Here is a 19,817-nt window from a genome sequence, read left to right on the forward strand (position 1 = left end):
CTTTCAATAAAATAAAAATAAAGCTAGCCTTACAGCACAGCCCTAGCTCGACTTTTTGTTTGCTTACATTTTTGTTTCTGTTCTTCAATAAATTGACTTTTTTATTTTTTATGAGGAATTCTAAATCAGAAAAGTGCTGTAACCATGACAACAAAACAAATGGACGCAACCACTACCAGCTTGTGACGGTCGGAACACGAAGGCTCTCCTTTTTTGCTCATAGCTGGCTACTTTCTATGATAACGAACTCCTTCGTCATATGTGCAAACGTTTCAGAGGGTATTTGTCGACCACGGGATATAGTAACCGATTGCTGTCGACATGCTTGATCCCGGTATGGGTTTTTCAGACCGCTGTTTCGTGCTGTTTCATATCGTTCACGACGCTGACGCCCATACCTCATACCTCATCTCTCATACCTAACTGTAGCAATAATGCTTAGGTCTGCTTAGGTAAACTCGATATGATACTCTGAACACCGACCGCGCTCTGAACCTAAGAACAACCATCGAGACGTCGTAAATAATTAAGCGGGGCACTCGAGATTCCGTCTAAAGGTCCAGCTGTCTGGATCATGCATTTTACACAAAGCAGTTGAAGAGCTCATCGCAGTTTGGTGACGAAGCAAAAGAAAAGTGCACGAAAACGAGCGTTGCGCGCTTGGCGAGTGCAACAATTTCCCCAGAGGTCTGAGTGTGGTTCCGTTCGCGAGGCATGTTAATATTTATTATTATTCTTTTATTTTCAGTGCAAATACTGTGGTTAGTCGCCGTGGCCGCGCTCTGGGGGCTATCAACGCCACTCTTGCGTCGAGGTGGAAAGGGCGTTGAAGATATCAAATGCGAAGGGGCTCTCCGACAATGGCTGGCGGAAGTCAAGTTCCTTGCGACTAAGCCGCAGGTAAAGCCCGCACAGCACGAATGATCAGTCTGTGAACTGGTAAACGACTGATATTTTCTGTACTTCGGTATTGATAAAAACAGTACTAAAAAGTTCTTGGGCACTACCCTTGTTTGCTCTCAGTTACAGGAACTACTCTCAAGATATTTACTTCCTAAATTTGACATCGAGAATTGTTTGAGTGGTTGTCCGTCGCCATCACGAAGCTATAAATATTTTGCAACCCTATTCACCAGATTGCATTATAGCACTGCTACAATATGTAGCGCCTCTGTCTTATGTCCTGGATACAGACGTGTAGGATTTATCTCAGCTGGATAGCACTGCATTAGTGCATTGGTGTACTCTGCAAGAAAGCAGTATTAGTAGCGATAGCCTTGTATTGCTTTCAGTACTCTGTTGTGTCTATGCGAGCTGCAACACTGATGGGTGTGTTTCCATGACTCGTGCAGTGGTTCGAGTGAATAAGATTGATCAGTTTGATCTTCGTATCCTTCCCTCTGCAGCTTAACTAAGTACCGTTAATTCCTTTCCAGTATGCACTTCCATTCCTGATAAACCAGAGTGGGTCCGCTATTTATGCACTTGCCCTGGGATCCGCAGGTCAGTGTGTTTTTCACTGTTATCATTTGTGGATGTCATTGAGATGACATTCCAAGGCATGCAACTCTCTCTTCTACATTGCGGCATGTGCCAGAGTGCATGCCATGATGTTGATCGTTGAAACAGTGCCTTGCTTTTGAGATCAGCACTGCTGCTCTAAGTTCACGAGTAAACCAATCGAGCTTGTTGTGTTGGAGTGATTGTAACATTTATGTGAACTTAGAGGTACTAAACAAAAAGGCAGAGTGCTCTTTCTCGAGTACTGTTATCATATTAGGCTTTATAGTGGAGCAGCTGTTTTTCCTGATGCTTTTACTCATTGAGAAGTAAACTTCAGTTGAGTGCCCAGAAGCCTATCAGGTGATCTCCTTTAATTATTTGATGGCCTGTATTTTGGCTGATCAATTTAATATTTTGCAATTTCTTTACAAAAGCCTCTTTAGTTGAAATCTGTTTGTTCCAAATAATTTGCAGTCAGTGGAGACTCTGCTTGAGAGGCCTCTGCATTCTTTGTAATGCTTGTCCAATTTCAAATTTTCTCTTCATTGCTGAAAATGTAATGAGGGTTCACAACATATCTCTGAAACATATGGTGGTATGGCATTATTATACCTGGTGATGTCTTTCAAAGCTGTTGGTATCTTTTGCTGTTTACCAAGAAGTTCCGTAAAATTTGTGCAGGTTCCAGTATGTATGCCGACTCTGCTGAGCATTTGTATCCTCAGCTATCAGCAGTTAATAGAAATAAAGCTTATCCTGTGGCACAAAAACTTAATTTAATTTTACGGATGAACTATGGGGTGGCCTCACGTTCACCATAAATAACGTTCAGGTTTAGTTTCTTTTATTGTCTTCTCATATTTTACCAGCACGGACACTGCATTTTCAGTGACAATTTTGCATTGTGTACCATCCGCCAAACCGATGGCCTGAGCGAAGCTTTTTTCATGCCTCTTCCAGACCTATCCTTGGCTGTGCCGCTTACCAATTCTCTCAACTTTATCTTCGTCACCTTGGCTGGACGTATTCTTGGAGAAACATCATCTACGAGCACGCGTAAGTATACTCGTTGTGTGCTCATTCGTGTGTGACAGGTGGTAGTCTTAACCATTTGACTTCCACATCCGTAGATCCGGCAGCTGTTGTGGCAGAGGTCAAAGTCGCAATGACCAGAGAATCTCTGGCCACTCGGAGAACAGTTGTCTTTGTCAATGTTTCATAGATGGCAGCACAGTATATCTTGTTTTCTACTTGCTTCATGTTTTGCCTACTGTATGAACATAGTTGTCCTCTGTCTGAGAGGGGGGGGGGGGGGGTATTTTTCTCAAACAGCAAGAAGTTTGTGGTTCCGTCTCGTGCAACACATGGCATCTTGGAGAAAATGAAGATTGATAGTGGAGGAAATTCTTGAACTTGTGTTTGACAATGATGCTAAGAGTGACCTCTGCAATGACGAGGACACTTCATTAGATGATGGGGATTACCAAAATGCTGACAGTGACAGTGATGAAGAAGAGAATTTGTCTTTAATGCAAGATATGTTGCAAAGTTACACTTCACATGCCTGTATGTTTCAAGGCATACTTGCAAATCTTATTGTCAGTTTTGTTGCAGTGGGAAATTCTGAACGAAACAAAACAAGGTGTGTTTTTCTGCAACTTGTTTAGCAGAATTTATCATGACATATTTACGGCTGTGCACGCAGTCAATCAACGGGGAAATCGCAGCGCAGAATACCAAGCAGCAACAGCCACTAAAGGTGTAGAAGCGAAGGGGTTGAAGGAACCAACACCACATCAGTCGCATTCAGAAACACCATGTCCAAAGTATTCAGATAAAAATTTTTAGTATTGAAAAATTGTAAGAGACTTATGGAAATATTGAAGGTAATGGTCCATTCTTCTGATGTGTAACAGAATCTTATAACATGTTTTCATCAATTGCATCGAGCACTTAAGACTGCTGTAGAAAACTAATGGGGAAAAAATTGCGTTCATAAACTGTTTCTTGCTCAAAAATGCTTTTGTGCAGAATTTTTGGGTATGAGTATTGAGAGGTGCGGCTTTAGGAGAGTTAGTATAACACATAATAGGCCTAAGGAACCATAAAAGACACACAATGGGGGAGGGAGACAATGCAAAGTGGTACTAGGAGCTGAACATTGTTCAATAAATTTTCAGTTGAGTAAAACATGTCAGGCTAGTTGATGCAATTCTCTGGACATGACAGTTTCACGAAAAGAACACACGAAAGACATGATACAGGGCGAGCACAATTGCTAAAAATTCTTTTTGTTGTCTCCTTCCCCTCTCCTATGTCTTTTGCAGTTCCTCAGGCCTATTATCATAGTAGATTGCTGCAGCACTTACCTTGTTTCAGCAGTTAGACTGGTGGTTCCTGTACTATATATTGGTTTGGGATGCTAATGGAAGGATAAATCGCACCTACTGAAAAACACAGTGGTGTTATAGTGTGCGTGAGGCTTGAATGTAGTAAGCCATTTCTAAATGCAGAAAAGGGCACCTTCAGAAAGCTGGCTTGAGCTACTTGTTTGCTTGAGCTACTGGGAGTAGGGCATGTGTGTCTGGTAGTTCGAACGAGCTCCTGGAAGTGAAGAATACTGCACTTCTGGGCTTCACAGGCCCATCAGCCTAGCTGATGCTTCAGGAAAGATCCTGAGCCAAGAACATGAAAGCTCTTGTTCTCATCACCTGCTTTTGTGCCTTCAGAGGTTTTGTGGTTTGTGCTATTAGCACTTTTTTCCATGTTTTCAAATAAAGGTTACTCAAGTTCTCCCTGTGGCATCTTGGCCATGTACTTGCATTTCCGCCTTCCATGCGGCAGTCAGCATGGATTCTCCAGCATTTACACGAGCACACTGAAGTCACTGCTACACTCCGATGTGGGGTGACTACGCTAGAAAAGTACTCAACGCAAGTTCTGTTTTCTTCATGGCTTCCCTCTTGCAGTTTCAATGACTTGTTTAGGGCATGGAAATCCTTTTCATTCAACACTGCTTGCTCTATTTTAATACTCTTAGGTCTCTTAGCCTGGAGTTGCACCTGTGCTAGGTTAAGCGACGGGGTCATCAGGTTTGAGCTTCCAGCTACATCCACACCAGTCACATAGCTAATTACACCACCACTGTGTGGAGTGCTTCTTTACTATGCTAGTACTTTCCCATGCTGTATAACTGTATCTACCTTAACTGCTGCTCTTGATCTGGCAGTTTTCTCCAAATCCGATTCTCCGGCCTCACCATTCCCTCTGGTCACTGCAGCTGGTAGAGTTGCTCAGATGGAAGCTGCAGCATCGTGACAGTGGGAAGGAAGGTCTTCTGTGGTGCCGTTTCTGCAGCTGGACCCTGGGCTGACGCAATGGGGGCAAGCCCTGAGCAAAAGACAAGCCCCGGCACCTGGGACACACTTTCTTTTTTTAATCTGCACTTCAACTCAACTCCTACTACTCGCCTCACTAATCTGCTATCTACATCATGACAGCCAGGCTTCTGCAAGCTTTCTAGCCATAGCTGCTGATACAAGCTGTACAGCATGTATTGCCGGCGACTATATCCAAAAAATACTAAAGCACTCATAGCTGGTCAACCCAGTAGTGTCAATAAAAATCAATATGTCGATATAAAAAAAAAAATTGTGCGATTTGATTTGATATACACTCATGATAATTAGCGCACCTGCACGAAAGAGAAGCTAAATGAGGTTTGTATTTCAGTTCGAGGGTGGACAATTTTTTCATGGAATTATTTGACGTCGGTAAACTTTGACAAAGCAGTTTGGTTGTGTAGTTCGTTGCATTACAGCCACAAGCTCTCTATTTATTAATTTTGCATTCATCTCGAACGTCTTTGGTCACAATCTTTCGGTCATTTTGCACGCATCATGCAACGGACCATGAAATTCTTTTCAAGCCGGCGCAGTCAGCTGGTTAACCTCGAAGCAGTGTAGTTTAAAGTTAATGAAGATAAAATATTTTTAACAAACAGAATACCCAAAATGGAATGCTTGTGCAAAAACGCACCTGATGAAGAGTGCCGAAGCTCCAAGCATGCATAGCACATGTATTGGTGTAGGGTAATAGGCTAGCACCACGTCATGGTCACCTAGCGAAATAGACTGGCAATCGCAATACTGCGGGGAAGGAGAAGACGCTGCAGGCACTGTTTTCAAGGAGGCACAGCAAAAGCCCATGCAGCAACGCAGCAGAAAAGTGACTGAAATACAGTTCGAAGAGGCAATGGGAAGGCAATCTTTGTAAAAGCGAAATGCACAACCAATACTGTTAACGCAGATTTCTTGCATCACATCACGAGATCGGCTATGCATTCTTTTTTCATAGCAGATTTCTCACAGCTGTCTGTCTTGCCAGTGTGCTTGAGATGAAGTGTTCGACACAAAATTACGTCGTGTTTTGAGACGAATTTTTATTTCCAGGCACCTACATTGGCATGGCCTTGGTGACAACTGGAGTGACCTTGTGTGTTGCTGACAAGGCCTGGAACCAAGGTTGACCTGCTCTGTCTATGAAGAGCAGCAAGGGAGCAGTCTTTCTGGCATCCAGTGACACCAGTGCCTGGTGATATTGTGGGGTAGTTTTAAACAAGTGAGATTGCCAAGTGATATGTACAGGAGTTAAAAATCGTGTTGTTCTCAGCATGTATATTTCTCATTGCTTCTTTATTGCCGTGAGTGCCAAATGCAAGCCTTCTAGGACCATGTGAGTGAGTGGCTTCTCATCTTGCCGACATTAGATTTATTCTTGAAGGGAAGTACTGGTAGTGACTTGGCAGTGTGTGAGAATATGTTCAGTATCTTCTTTTGATGTTAAAATGTACCGCATGTATTGATGAATTTGTGTTAACCCTGGGAAGCTGAGACATCCAGCTTAGAGAGTTTGATTAGGGTTACAGATAATAAAGAGAACGATATATGTGAGTATTTCCTCTTCCGCTGTCCTGTCACTTTGCCACTTTACACATCATTCAACTGACAACTCACAGCTTTGAGATTACATCTCTTCCGAAATGCATTTCTTCTGAGAATTGCTTGATTTTGACATCTTAGTGCTGAAAAGCTGCACTAATCACTTTGTAAACCAACTGTACAAAACTGAGGTTACAAGATGGTGCAGCAGCAGGAACAGCAGCGGCATTTCTTCTTTGGTGGTTTCTGGGGGGGAAAGAACGATTTATTTTATTTATTTCAAGCACCCTCATACATTTAGGTTAGAAGTACATACTTCAGAAAAACTGAAGTGAACAATGAGAGAACGTAGACGCAGGGAAAAAGAGGAATGCATTGCTGTAAAAGACAGCAAGTAATTGCTACCAACTACATCGATGTAAACAAAAGCACATGAACGAAAAAAACTGATAGTAAACAGCTGCATCTTTGTATGGCCGTGGATAAATGTGAAAGAAAAAAATGGGAGAAGAAGCAGGAACAAATACACTGGCAGCAAAAACAACAAGTGAAATTTCATGAATGCAAGCAATTATTTAGGCCTTCTCCAGTTTTTTCAATCTCATTCATAAGAATTAACGAGTTTTTGTGTCAGACACATGAAGAGGCAGCAGTTAGGCTTAGGAAAGTGGCTTGAAGAGGGCTACTCACATGTTTCATGGCTGCCTCGATGGCTGCACCAAAGACGTTTTCAAGGCCTTGGTCCATGAGCGCGGAGCATTCGACATAGGCCGACGCTCCTATGCTTTCCAACATGGCTTCGCCCTCAAAGCTGCTCACAAATGACTTTCTGCGTGTCACCGTGTCCACCTCGCACAAGAGATGAGGAGGACTGATGTCTCGAAGGTCCTGCAGTGGGTTACCGGGGAGATGAGAAGATAGCTTGTAGAAAATAACTTCATTCAGTATTGTATTATTCCTGTACTGTCCAGTGCTGTGAATTCACGACACTGCATTTCCACGCGCCGTGTGGTCAGTACTACATAGAGCTTGATGTGCTTTCTGGTCAAAATGTTTTGGGTCACTGCGAGAAAGCTGTGCGAAAAAAATGCGAATGTGCAGATTCCAGCCAGTGTCCAACAATTCCTTGTCGTTCATTTTCCGACAAGTTTTATGGGGAAAATAGGAAGATGTTTGCTGGACACAAAATTGCTAACTGGGCCTTCAAATTGGTTCAATGTCTTTGACTTGTTCTTTTACACAGCTCGTACTGGCTGCACAAAAAGGACCAAGTACTAATTGTTTCTGAATGGCGAGACCGATCTGGCAAATTTAGTGGCACTAACAAAATTTTGGTATTGGCTTTTGAATGTGGCTACATTAGCCAGCACAATGCGGTGGTAATGATTTTTTCTTCTGTTATTCATTGATAATTTAGATGCCAAAGAATTAAATGTTAAAAATATGTTATTTCTGAAAAATATGCATGCAAGTGTAAATTCAGTTTGATTTAAAAAGTGTACCAGAATGCTTTTAATCAAAATTTACTTGGTGCCTTTCAGGACACTGCAGTCAGAGACGGGAGTTCCGACTGTTTATCCGAGATTTGTCTTTATAATAGTGGTCACAAGTTCATTCTAGTACATTAATCTTTTTATTGCGCTGCTTTTTGCACAATGCATCCTTTATTTATTTATTAGTACCTCAACAGCCCCATTAGAGGGGTACTACATCAAAAGTCATCACTTTTGACGCCAAATTTATGAGAATTTGTGCTCCTGAGCTTGGAGGAAAGAAGACAGGCCTGAAGTGTTTGTCTCGGAAAATTGCACTGATATCTTTTACAGGACTGTAATGACCTAGGTCATGAGGCTGACAATATACAACGCAGTGAGGCAGTCTGCAGGCACCAAAAGAAATAACACGCTAAGTACATAACTTCTTCCGGAGACTGTACTTATCTCCCAGGTTTTCTTGTCTAGCAAACTAAATTTCTTCCCTTGCTAGGGAGCAATTGTAGATGTATTGATAATGGTTTGGTTTGGTTTGGTTTATGGGGTTTAACGTCCCAAAGCGACTAAGGCTATGAGGGACGCCGTAGTGGAGGGCTCCGGAAATTTCGACCACCTGGGGTTCTTTAATGTGCACTGACATCGCACAGTACACGGGCCTCTAGAATTTCTCCTCCAAAGAAATTCTAGCCGCCGCGGCCGGGATCGAACCCGCGTCTTTTGGGTCAGCAGCCGAGCACCATAACCGCTGAGCCACCGCGGCGGCATATTGATAATGGTTCTTTTCTTGGAAGGGCATGCTAGTTACGCAAGTGTGACTTATTGAAACCAAGCTAGGCAAGTATGTAATAGCCTTACAATGCACAATACTTCTCAGTGTTTTAAATTATAACTTGAGGGCATGTGTAAACATTTAAAGAAAGACGTGTATTGCCAGAATTATCCTGTTGCTGTGCCAGAAAAAGATCAGCTCTGATAAAGTACTGTGCCAGCTTGCATTGTGGATTTAAACTAACTAGGAAAACTTCATGTCCCTTCCAGAGGTCAACAGGAATTGCTGAAATTACGCCTGAGTGTGCACCCGTAACTATGCTTATGGAAATTAAGGTGTTTCTAAGACCACTTGCCTGTTTATTCCCAACAAGGACTATGGGCACATTGGGCAGGAATTCTCTAATTTCGGGTGCCCATTTCTGCTCGACATTGACGAGACTTTCCCGGTTGTCAAGTGCAAAGCAGATCAAGACCACATCGGCTTGTGGATAGGCAAAAGGCCTCAGTGCATCGTATGAGCTGGAACCAGGAGTGTCCCAAAGGTTGAGGTACACCTGTCGGGAAGAAAATAATGAAAAAAAAAAATATGAATAGTTACAGTTTCGCAAGGTGGAAGTTTCACGCATTTGCTCAGAAATAACATTGGGTACCTCCACCAGGGGCATTTGACAGTAAAATGTGGCATGCTATGGTTAAGGGTGTTTCAATATCATTATTAAAAATTTAACTCCAGTTTAAAATGCGAATGTTAGCCGGGGCTGTTTTCTGTAATTGGTTCTACTGGCTAACAAATACAACGGCTCCCTATAAACTTTGGCATCAGCTAGAGGAGATGAAACGAAGTTTACTTGGAGCTTAACAACTGGAAATCTAGTTGTGTATGTGGCCCACTGATTAGTAGTTGCGATGTGCGTAGAACCAGCATGAGCTTCCCTGAGCCGTTTAAGGCGCTTAGTATGCAATTATGTTCAAGGCAAACTCACAGCTATTTTTCAGTGTATGCTCTAGCTAGCTCTAATTCTTCGTTTCAGGTGAATTCAGCTCACTTTGCATGTAGGGTCCTTTTTGTTCCAGTTAGCCAACACAGCAAAATATATTTCACAAAATAGTGACTTTGGTGGCAAGTCTTCCACGATTTTGTTGCTGACAGATTTTGCCGCCAATACTAATGTCTAGCTTCTTTTTTTCTGGACTGTTTCTGTAGGGGTCATTTTCGAAAAACGAAATCATTCCACAGTCCTTAGAGCGTTCATTTTTATAAATCCCGGTGTTTAAATATCACAGTTTCTAACTATTTTGACAATTTGTTAGAAATTTTGCATGTGCTTGTAAAAATTCACCATTAGCAATTTCCATTGGAAAACTAACGAATTGGCTTTCTTGAGTCCTGGAGATGCTATAATAGGTTCAAAAATATTTGCTTTGAGTTGAAATGATTAATGGTGCCTGAAAAGGAGCTGCTACGAACATGGGAAGCAAGGGAGTTATACTCGGCAAATTTTTTGTCAAAAAAGAGTATCCTGTAGGGTTGCATGTGGAGCCATCTGACATGCTGCCTGCTGATAAGCCGAGGTTGCTCAAGCATGCATAAGAAGATTGGCATTGCTGCACTTTTGTTATGAAAAGTATCGACGTGCTACCAGGGCACAAAAAAAGTTTGAAAGAAAGCTACTGCTTTGCTATAGTTAAGCGGCATGCTGTAACCTCGGTCAAGCTGCTGCTTTATGGCTGGGTTTTGCCTTTTGCAGAAAAGGGGGGGGGGGGGGGGGGTGAAATGCGGCATTTGTGGTGTGAACCTCCTCTAATCATTGTATCGTGTAGTCTGTTTTTATGCATCTGTCTACAGTCTTGTCATATTTTCTTTTTTTACTGTAAATGTTTAGTTCTGCAGAACAGCTGGCGTCATTAGCAAGGCAGTGCACAAGAATATTTGTGTGTGGTAGGTTCTTGATTGGGTGACCTCAAGCAGATGACCAGATTTCACATAAACAGGAGTTGCATGCAAAAACGCAGCATTTGGGGACACAGAAACCAAGCCTCGAGCACCACACTTTGCTGAAGGGGTGTAGCAACATGTATAGTAGTAATTGCACTTTGAAGCACCTCTACGCAAGAGTAAAATTGCTAAAGCACTACAGAGACCTCATTTTAGTTGCATGTTTTCTTCTCTGTAATGATGCATAAGACACTACAATCCATTGATCACCACATGGTATCCACCTATGACCGCTAAAGAATTTGCAATTAAATATCTTCTCATGCTGATCCGGCTTCAACTACCTAATGATTGTTTTTACATCAAAAATGTGTTTAGAACACGTGAGGCATGAAAGAAGTTGCAGTGTAATTGCTGATATATCAATGCTGTCTTGTGAAGCAGGATGGCTTAATTAAGCAATATAGTGAATTAAAATTACATACCAGTGATTACACTGCAGTTATTTTTTCAACCCCTCACATGACCTAGCCGTGAGAGTGTTGAGTTGGTAGAACACCGCGCACGACATGCAGAGATCGAAGGTTCGAATCCCATCCGTAGCATGTGGTTTTCTCTCTTTTACTTTTTAATCAGTAATCTTTCAAGTAAAAAAAAATAACCTTAAAAAAACAGTAGTTGCTAACACTGGGCCGCGGTCTGCGGCGTCCTGTATTACTCCACTGGCCAATCCAAAAAGCAAACGAAACCAGTTTTTTAATGTTTGACGATATCAAACACTGCACGTAACAAAATTCTAGTGCTCATAATTTTTTTTTCCTGTGCTAAGCTTCTTGTTTACGTAACAAGAAACGCTTAAGCAGTGCACTATTTTTTCGTCGTGGAGGAATTCTGTGCGCGGAGGCTGAATGTGGGCGGAGCTTCACTGCAGACAATTAATGAAAATAAAAACAAACCGCTGCGCTTTTTTCAGTTATAGTGGCTTTTGGCTTTCATGTGTCAGCATAGCCAGGAAGAGCAGCAAAATTGTTCTACCGAGAACACACCACTGGGAATCTAAATAGATAGTGCGTGCCTACCGTCTCGCCGTTCCAGTGGAGCAGCGTCTCCTTCTGGTCGAGCGCCGTGGGCAGGCAGTCGGTGGGGAAGCAACGGTGCACGAAGGCGTGCAGGGCGGCCGACTTGCCCACCCCGCTGTCGCCCGCTGCCACCAGTGTGACGCGCACGATGTCGCCCTTGGGGCCACCCATACGCCGTCTTCCCTGGTGCTAGCTCCTCGTCGGCCGGCGGCCAGCTGCTGAGAAGACGGGCGTCCATCGACGACTCGCGGCCGCCCCGACTCGAGACATGGCACCCCTCAGAGAGCGTGCCCTGATCCTTCCTGTGGCTGTGCGCAAAGAGCGATTTCCCAGTCTTCGGCGCAAGAGAGGGAGAGAGAAAAAAGAAAGCGTCAATAAATGGACGGTGTGAGCAGTGTTCGCAATCGAACTGCGTCATTCCTATCGTCTGTAGATCAACAACCGATATATGCAGAAAGAGCCTTTGATCATTTACGAGGCATTGACTACTTTGTCACCGTGTCTTTTTCGATTGCGCTGAGCACGTGGTACATACATAGGAGACGTATTTATCTTCCCGTTTAAAGATACGGTCGTGATCGCGTGATTTTCTTGTGCAATGAAGCCGGGCCACGGTATTTTTTTATTTTCGGTGAGACAATATAATCCGTCTTGGGACTCCTCAAAGGAACGTAATAAGACGTTTAAAGAAACAGAGTAAGAGGCCAAGAATATCGTCGCCACAGAGACGTGGCCGATTTAAAAACTCCTGCGGAATGCTGACAAACAAATACATTGCGCGCAGCGTAGCGCAGCCTGCAAGTTCAAAAGTCGCGCGCGCTCTTATCAGTGCTTTCCTGCGGTGGCGTCCACAGCCCTGCCGTGACGTCACAAGCTCGAACGCGGTGGCAGTGGTATGTGGGATTTAAAGTACGGAAGGGACACATCCCAGTAAAAAAAAAAGCCATTGGGACCAATCTGAATTCCAACGTCGCATCAAAATGGAGTCAATAGGACGTCGCAATCCAGTTGGTAGCTCCAGCCAGAGCATTGAAGACTATGGTCCAACTCTGTCATCCAGCTGGTTTTGGAGGTTCCAACTGGCTATTCCAATTGCATTCAGATTCCAGCAGTCATATCTGCCAGTATGGCAAGGATTGGGTTTGGTTTATTGGGGTCTAACGTCCCAAAGCAACTCAGGCTATGAGGGACGCCGTAGTGAAGGGCTCCGGAAATTTAGACCGCCTGGGGTTCTTTAACGTGCACTGACATCGCACAGTAGACGGGTCTCTAGAATTTCGCCTTCATCGAAAATCGGCCGCCGCGGCCGGGATCGAACCCGCGTCTTTCGGGTCAGCAGCCGAGCGCCGTAACCACTGAGCTACCGCGGCGGGGCGTATGGCTAGGGGTCACACCAATTAGAATCTCACCTAGGAACCTATTTAAATTACCAAAGACCAGTTGATAAACCTAACGGGAACTTGAGTTTCAAACTGGGCATTCCAGTGGTGTGCTACTGAAAAAAATGGGTGTCGTTTATAACTCTGTCTCCAACTGGAATGTCCTAGGAGCTTTATCTGCATAATTGACTTAATTATTTCCGCCATCACTGCGGGCATGAATTAATTACATAATTTCGCTCAAGGACAATCACCACTGGCTCCAGCAGGATCGAGGGTCTCGTGAACGGTGCATATCTCTGTTCCTTCTGTGTAATGCCGGCTTGTTTGGCTTTACTTCCCTAAAAGTGTGCCCATAATTTCAATTTCCATGTAAAAATGTTGACGGAAAACCCACTTGGTCCTGGGATAAAACCTAATTGGTTCCAGTTTGAACCAGCTGCAGTGTCTTCGACACCACTGGAATTAGCACCGATCGGATGGGAAACCAACTGGCTCTGGACGGTTTCAAATTTCCAATGGTGCCGAAAACACAACTGTCTCCAATTGAAATTCCTAATGGCCCCGCCGCGGTGGCTCAGTGGTTACGGCGCTCGGCTGCTGGCCCGAAAGACGCGGGTTCGATCTCGGCTGCGGCGGCTGAATTTCGATGAAGGCGAAATTCTAGAGACCCGTGTACTGTGCGATGTCTGTGCACGTTAAAGAACCCCAGGTGGTCGAAATTTCCGGAGCCCTTCACTACGGCGTCCCTCATTGCCTGAGTCACTTCGGGACGTTAAACCCCAGTAAACCAAATTCCCAATTGTTTTTTTATTTGTTTGTTTGTTTACGGGGATGGGCTAAGGTACGCCGTAGTGTAGGGCTCCGAAATAATTTAATTAAACCTACTGGGATTCTTTAACCTGCTCTTATATCGCAGTGTACACGAGCGTTATGCATTTCGTCACAGTCCAGATGCGGTCGCTGAGGCCGGGATTCGATCTCGCGACTTTGGGAGGCGGACATGGACAGCTTAGCTCATAGTTCACAGTCAGAAGTCAAACTGAAGCGATTCCTGGCGCCGTCGTGACAGTTATCCCCGAATGAAAGTCGCGCGTCGGCCGTAGGTTTCATCGCCCATTTTATTTGCACTGATTCGTTCAGCCAAACTTTGGCGTTGCGGCGCCAATGCGGGCGCGGTCGATCGCAAGATGAGAATGATTCTTTCTCAAATCGATTGCATTTTTGAATGTCCCGTCCTTCGCCATTGGCTGAAGCGACGCCATGCCCTAGGCTTCAGCCACTAGCGAACGAGGAGCGTGGCGTCACTTCCGCCAATGTTGAAGGGCGGGAAATTCAAAAATGGCATGGAATCGATTGCAGAATCGTTGTATTTATCGGCTCCGGACCTAAGCTGCCTCGGTGTGTCCCGGAAACGCGTGTATCGTTTCCTCACGGCTGCCAGCAGAGGACAGCAAGTCGTATACCTGGCTGATATTCGGCGGGAAGTATGAAAAATTATTGTTGCTACTGAAAAATTGCAAAGTTCTACCTCGATTCCTTTACTTTTAAGCGCAAAAAGCCTTGCAAAAGCCGATTGATACTCTCGTTATAGATAAATATAAGAGCAGCACCCCCCCTCCCCCTTCCTCAGATCTCACGCAGGCGGACGAATGCGGGAATGTGCGGAAGAGTAGTGTGATGACGTATCTGTGGTGTAGATTTGGAGCTTCGCTACTTTAATAGGAAGACGGCGGCCCCTGCATTGCGGCAAGGTTATGCGAATACGCAGTGTTATCCGGGCAGTGCTGATTAGCCGCAAAAGCGTCCATCTTTTCAGAAACTACCAGCGCCAACTGCCTCCGTCCCTCTCACCACGTTACCGGCTATCGATGTTCATCGAGAATAGATGGACACTGATGATTGTATACAAGGTTGTACCTCTTCCCGTGTCGTCTTGCATGTTCAGCTACTCGAGCACTTGGCCGGCATAGCATCCGCAGTTTCCTTCGTGCACGGCTGATCACCGCTTTCCCGAAACATCATGGCCGAAAGGTCAGCTCCCGTTATTACCAAGCATCCTGTCTGCTGGACGCTTTTGCAGCTGATCACCGCTGACTGGATCAAGCTGCGCATGCGCGGGACCTCGCTGCTGACGCAAGTCTATCACGGGACGGTGCTGCACGCGCGCTGGTAATAAGTTACAGTGTTCTTATTAACAGCAGCTGTTTAGAGGAACGATTCACTCCGCCGTTTGAGTCTCCAAACTGTTCATAGACATTTGTCTATAAAGTCCATAGACTTTATACTGACAATACAAATCCTATAGACAGTCTATAGACAACCAATAGACAAAAGGTAATACCGTAATTTCCGGGCTAGCCAGCGGACTATAGATGATTAAAAGTTGAAATTTTTGCGTCATGCTTAATATATATGCGTGCGGACTATACATGATTCTATTCTTTTCAGATCGCCGCCGCGGTGACTCAGTGGTTATGGTGCTCGGCTGCTGACCCCAAAGACGCGGGTTCGATCCCGGCCGCGGCGGTTGAATTTCTTTGGAGGAGAAATTCTAGAGGCCCGTGTATTGTGCGATGTCAGTGCACGTTAAAGAACCCCAGGTGGTCGAAATGTCCGGAGCCCTTCACTACGGCGTCTCTCATAGCCTTAGTCGCTTTGGGACGTTAAACCTCAATAACCAAACTAAACCAATCTATTCTTTTCAGATCACTTGTCAGAGCCTTTGGAAAAGCCTACCGGTGGCTATGAAAGAAAAAAAAATACGCGCCCCGAGTGGCCGCCTACAACATGTTATCGTGCTAAATAATATGGCGAAATCAGCTCCGATATGCAATCAACTTCTATATGCAAGCAAATGCTGTCGCTGTAGCGAAGAGTGGCTGCTTTACAGTGCTTGCATTTGTGAGAACGTGCACGAAACCTTATTCGTCCCTGCTGACTATACACTGGGTGCGGACTATCTAAGCAAGAAAATTTTATTATTAGCAGAAATTGGTCCCTGCCGACTGTGCAGCGGGTGCGGACTGTAGTCCGGAAATTACGGTATCTATAGGAAGGCGAAGAACCTATAGGAAGTCTATAGACCATTTTTATAAGGGCGATTTTCTTTAGCCATGGACGAAGCTCGTCTTCGAGGAAGTCTTTCCTACAGTCGCGTTGCCTTCCGGTTACCTTCAAGTGGAAGCCAAACTTCTCTGCGCCGGCACCTTCCCAGTTTCTTCGATTTCCTGCTGATCACTGGGCTGAATCGATACGGTTGCACTGCCGACTGACAAGTGCGGCGGAAGCGGCAAGAGGAGAAGACGACGAGACCGAGACACTGGCGCAATGACAAGCTCGACAAAACAGCGCCGCGTTTTGCGTACTCCTTCCTGTCGTTGCTATGCGGTCTGCTTTCGCTCTCGAAAGCGTCTCGTCACCGACAAACCGAGGCTTGCACCTCAGCGCATCACCGAAACAGCGGACGCACTTCGTCCTGCTCCTGCTCGAGTTTCACAGTGCGGCGAATTCGCGTCGGCCGCCCCACCGGCATCGCATCTTCCTCGGCGAAGGAACGTGTACCGCGTTTACAGGGGTACAATCCGTCCCATATATATGCTTAGTAGACGCACACTTTCGCGACAAGAAACGCATAACACAATAGCGATTCGGGTACCTATAAGCAGCAGGGCTGTCCTATGATAGATTTAAATAAATAAATGTTATAGGGGAAAGAAAGGGCGCAGTAAATGTCTCACTACTGTATAGTCGGATACAACTTAAGTCTGCAGTGAAGCTCCGCCCACATTCAGGGCCACCACACAGAAATACTCCACGACAGAAAAGTAGTCCATTGTTGATACTTTTCCTGTTACTTAAACGAGAACCTAATCACAAGAACAAAAATTATAAGCTGTAGAATTTCGGTACCTGGCTTGTTTAATATAGTCAAACGCTAAAAAGCTGTCATTAAAAGGCAGGACAAGTACTGTAGAAGAACTTCTTTCTGGGCGAGTTGGTGCATAGCTTTCTTGGGTTGGCGTTGCGCACACGAACAAACATACACAGGAATGAGCAGAAGACAGAAAGAGCGCTCTATCTGTCTTCTGCTCATTCCTGTGTATGTTTTTTCGTGTGCGCAACGCCAACCCAAGAAAAAAGGCAGGACTGCGCGAAAAGGCAAGGACAGTAGACACAGGAACGGAAACGTCACCACGAGCGACACATCATCCCTATGTCTCGTGTCCTTGCCTTTTTCGCGCAGTCCTCCTTTTAATGAAATGAATCAACTAGCCCGCGTAAGAACGCTCTACTACAGCTAAAAACTGATTTTGTTTACTGTTGTGATTGGCCTGCGGAGTAATACAAAACGCCGCGGACCGTGGCCCAGTGTTACCAAGTGCTTCTTTTTTAAGTTGTATCCTACTATAGGCAGGCACCCCAACCGCGTCGTGGAGGAAGGGATGAAGAAGGGAGTGGACATAAGGAAGAATTAAATAGGTACCGTATAATGGAGGTCTCCGGAATAATTGCGACCACCTGGGGATCTTTGACGTGCACTGACATCGCACACATGACAGATTAAAGTATTGCATTAGCGGCTAGTTGTCGAATTTGTAGTTTTATCAACGCTAACAATTGGAAAGGATTTGGTGAGGAATTTGTCCAACTGTGTATGATGACTAAACTAGAAAAACTAGGATGGTGGTTTAGCATTGCTAAGCAGGAAATATTGTGCGAAAGTACGGATTTTTGCAGTGCAGGTGGACTTCCCCACCACGTACCTCAAAGCGCGATTGAGGTGTCCAGTGAGCCAGTTACACTTGCTACTGAGAAGCTTCACTGACCCGAAAGACGCTGGTTCGATCCCGGCCCGGCGGTCGAATTTCGATGAAGGCGAAATTCTAGTGACCCGTGTACTGTGCGATGTCAGTTCTCGTTAAAGAACCCCGGGTGGTCGAAATTTCCGGAGCCCTTCACTATGACGCTCCTCATAGCCTGATTCGCTTAAGGACGTTGAACCTCATAAACATAAAACCTTTATATAGACAAACACCGCTGAAACCCGGGAAGTGCGGATAGAAGTGTTTTCGCATTAAAAAACAAAACACTAGCATAGACATATTCAGCTGAAACACATCACAGGGAGAACAAGTACAGTGACACCTCGAACGCTGGCTATGCAAGAACTGCCTTGGTTTTTTTCTCCAAAGAAGGCAAACAGACCGCTTATAATGTGTCATATTTCAGCCTGCGCTGATTTTTTTTTAAGCTATAGCTACGGCAAAGCAACTCCTTAATATAGTCGATCATAGTACTGTGGTACTCCTCATATGACACTTGTGACAGCAGAAGGCTTCAATACGACATTCTTGTAAGTTCAGGCCAATAAATTTCAGGAGAAAATGAAGTGCTTATGTTTTGCCTTTGTGAAATGCACACGGTCATGTACAAGTCGACGTGTGCAGTACATAAAGATTCATCCTTCTTGGCTGAACAAGGAGAGAAAGAGAAAAAAAGGGGGGGGGGGGGCAATTTATACTAGAGTCCGGCAATGACTTGAAGGCATTCGAAAAATCTGGTGTTCAACTTTTAGTAGGCGACATAAGCCAACTTGGCAAAACGTTGTCCTGCGCACTGAGCAAAGGCACCCCTTGTTAACCTTTGAGCTGTCAACAATTCCAGTTTCCATGCTATCTTCTTTGAAAGAATGTAGCCGGTTATACCGAGGTAAACACGGTGCATTGCCTGTCACTCGCCTGTGCACGCACGACACGACGCATTATCATTCCAGCACAGTTTCAACACAGGTACGCCCGCACGTGCGTCTCGCAGACTACCTGTCACATCCTGCTAATCTGCACAGAGCTGCGTGTGTGTGAGGGGGACCGACGCCTGTAGCGGTGCAAACGCGTACACAAGCTCACCGTTCACTGTTTCCGGACGACGGTATGGCAGCGACGCGCCGACGACCGCCGCGTGCGCTGCTCAGCTGCGCTGCTTGGCTATGCTATTGTTGCCTGCGTGAGCGTGTGTCATCGGCACACACACGCCCCTGTGAACAGGAGACTCCGACGCGCCTTGCCTGTTGGCCGAGTTAGAGTCCCGTGATCGCATGAGCCGAGACACTCCGACTCACTTTCTCAAAGTTTTCGTTCACCCGTTTTTGAAACTGATCGACTGCAGTACCCTCTCTTTGAGGAGAATTAGTTGTTCCCATTCATTTTACACCAACAATATGCTGTAAAAAGTTGATATTTTTGTTAAAAGAGGGCGCGACAGTCTCTAATTAACAAATTTTTGGTAAATGAGCGCGGCAGATTTTGAAACGCGTTTGAAGAGAGTATCGCGACTGGGATGACTAATGAGCTTCGGGAGCGCAGGATTTAGTACTTACGTGCCTAGCGGCAACAGTTGCGAAGCCCTCCTTATGTGTGCCTTTTGCTGACTGCTTTTATAAGCGCGCACGGGCAGAGAAGCGGCGTTGCGGGCATCGCGACAGGCGATCGGTCGGGTCAACATGGCACCCATACAATCCGATAAGCACGGATAGAAGCGCTGCCATTCCGATAAGAGGCGTTACCATCAGTGCACGCGGAATGTATGCGTGGTACTTATCGCGGGACGTGGTAGAAGTAAACGCGATACTCCGCCCGAAATAAACTGACCTGCTGGCCGGAAGCTGGTCTCCGCGTTAGCGTTATTTTTAAACTAGTACGTCACAGCGTCGTCCC

At 45.2% G+C, this 19,817-nt stretch overlaps 2 protein-coding genes across 3 annotated transcripts; one reads left to right on the forward strand and one right to left on the reverse strand.

Moving 5' to 3' along the window:
* Positions 1 to 173: 173 nt before the first annotated feature.
* On the forward strand, positions 174 to 6,458 carry LOC149334973 (transmembrane protein 234 homolog). Its single transcript, XM_089551668.1, has 5 exons — positions 174 to 334; positions 749 to 900; positions 1,437 to 1,503; positions 2,464 to 2,559; positions 5,955 to 6,458. The coding sequence occupies exons 1-5, from the start codon at positions 322 to 324 to the stop codon at positions 6,029 to 6,031; spliced, it is 405 nt and encodes a 134-aa protein (XP_089407794.1). The 5' UTR covers positions 174 to 321; the 3' UTR covers positions 6,032 to 6,458.
* Positions 5,925 to 19,184, reverse strand: LOC149334974 (ras-like GTP-binding protein rhoA). 2 transcript variants are annotated; one of them, XM_089551665.1, is made up of 5 exons: positions 19,011 to 19,184; positions 11,723 to 12,056; positions 9,061 to 9,261; positions 7,134 to 7,331; positions 5,925 to 6,689 (listed from the first exon to the last, which is right to left on the reverse strand). In XM_089551665.1, the coding sequence occupies exons 2-5, from the start codon at positions 11,891 to 11,893 to the stop codon at positions 6,636 to 6,638; spliced, it is 624 nt and encodes a 207-aa protein (XP_089407791.1). In that variant the 5' UTR covers positions 11,894 to 12,056; positions 19,011 to 19,184; the 3' UTR covers positions 5,925 to 6,635. The 2 variants fall into 2 exon arrangements, with proteins under 2 accessions (XP_089407791.1, XP_089407792.1); XM_089551666.1 differs by having other exon boundaries at positions 18,924 to 19,184.
* Between the last annotated feature and the right edge of the window lie 633 nt (positions 19,185 to 19,817).

This window comes from Amblyomma mixtum, chromosome 7 (assembly GCF_055824585.1).
Source record: "Amblyomma mixtum isolate Tamu chromosome 7, ASM5582458v1, whole genome shotgun sequence".
NCBI lineage: Eukaryota > Metazoa > Arthropoda > Arachnida > Ixodida > Ixodidae > Amblyomma > Amblyomma mixtum.

Bases quoted from the DNA above. Each gene is read 5' to 3' on its own strand.
- LOC149334973 (XM_089551668.1), top strand. The intron at 901-1,436 runs GTAAAGCCCGCA...ATTCCTTTCCAG, and splicing joins TCCTTGCGACTAAGCCGCAG to TATGCACTTCCATTCCTGAT. The intron at 2,560-5,954 runs GTAAGTATACTC...TTTTATTTCCAG, and splicing joins AACATCATCTACGAGCACGC to GCACCTACATTGGCATGGCC.
- LOC149334974 (XM_089551665.1), bottom strand. From the start codon at position 11,893: ATGGGTGGCCCCAAGGGCGACATCGTGCGCGTCACACTGGTGGCAGCG. The intron at 9,262-11,722 runs GTAGGCACGCAC...TCTTCCCGACAG, and splicing joins TCCACTGGAACGGCGAGACG to GTGTACCTCAACCTTTGGGA. The intron at 6,690-7,133 runs GTGAGTAGCCCT...TTTCCCCCCCAG, and splicing joins TCGAGGCAGCCATGAAACAT to AAACCACCAAAGAAGAAATG.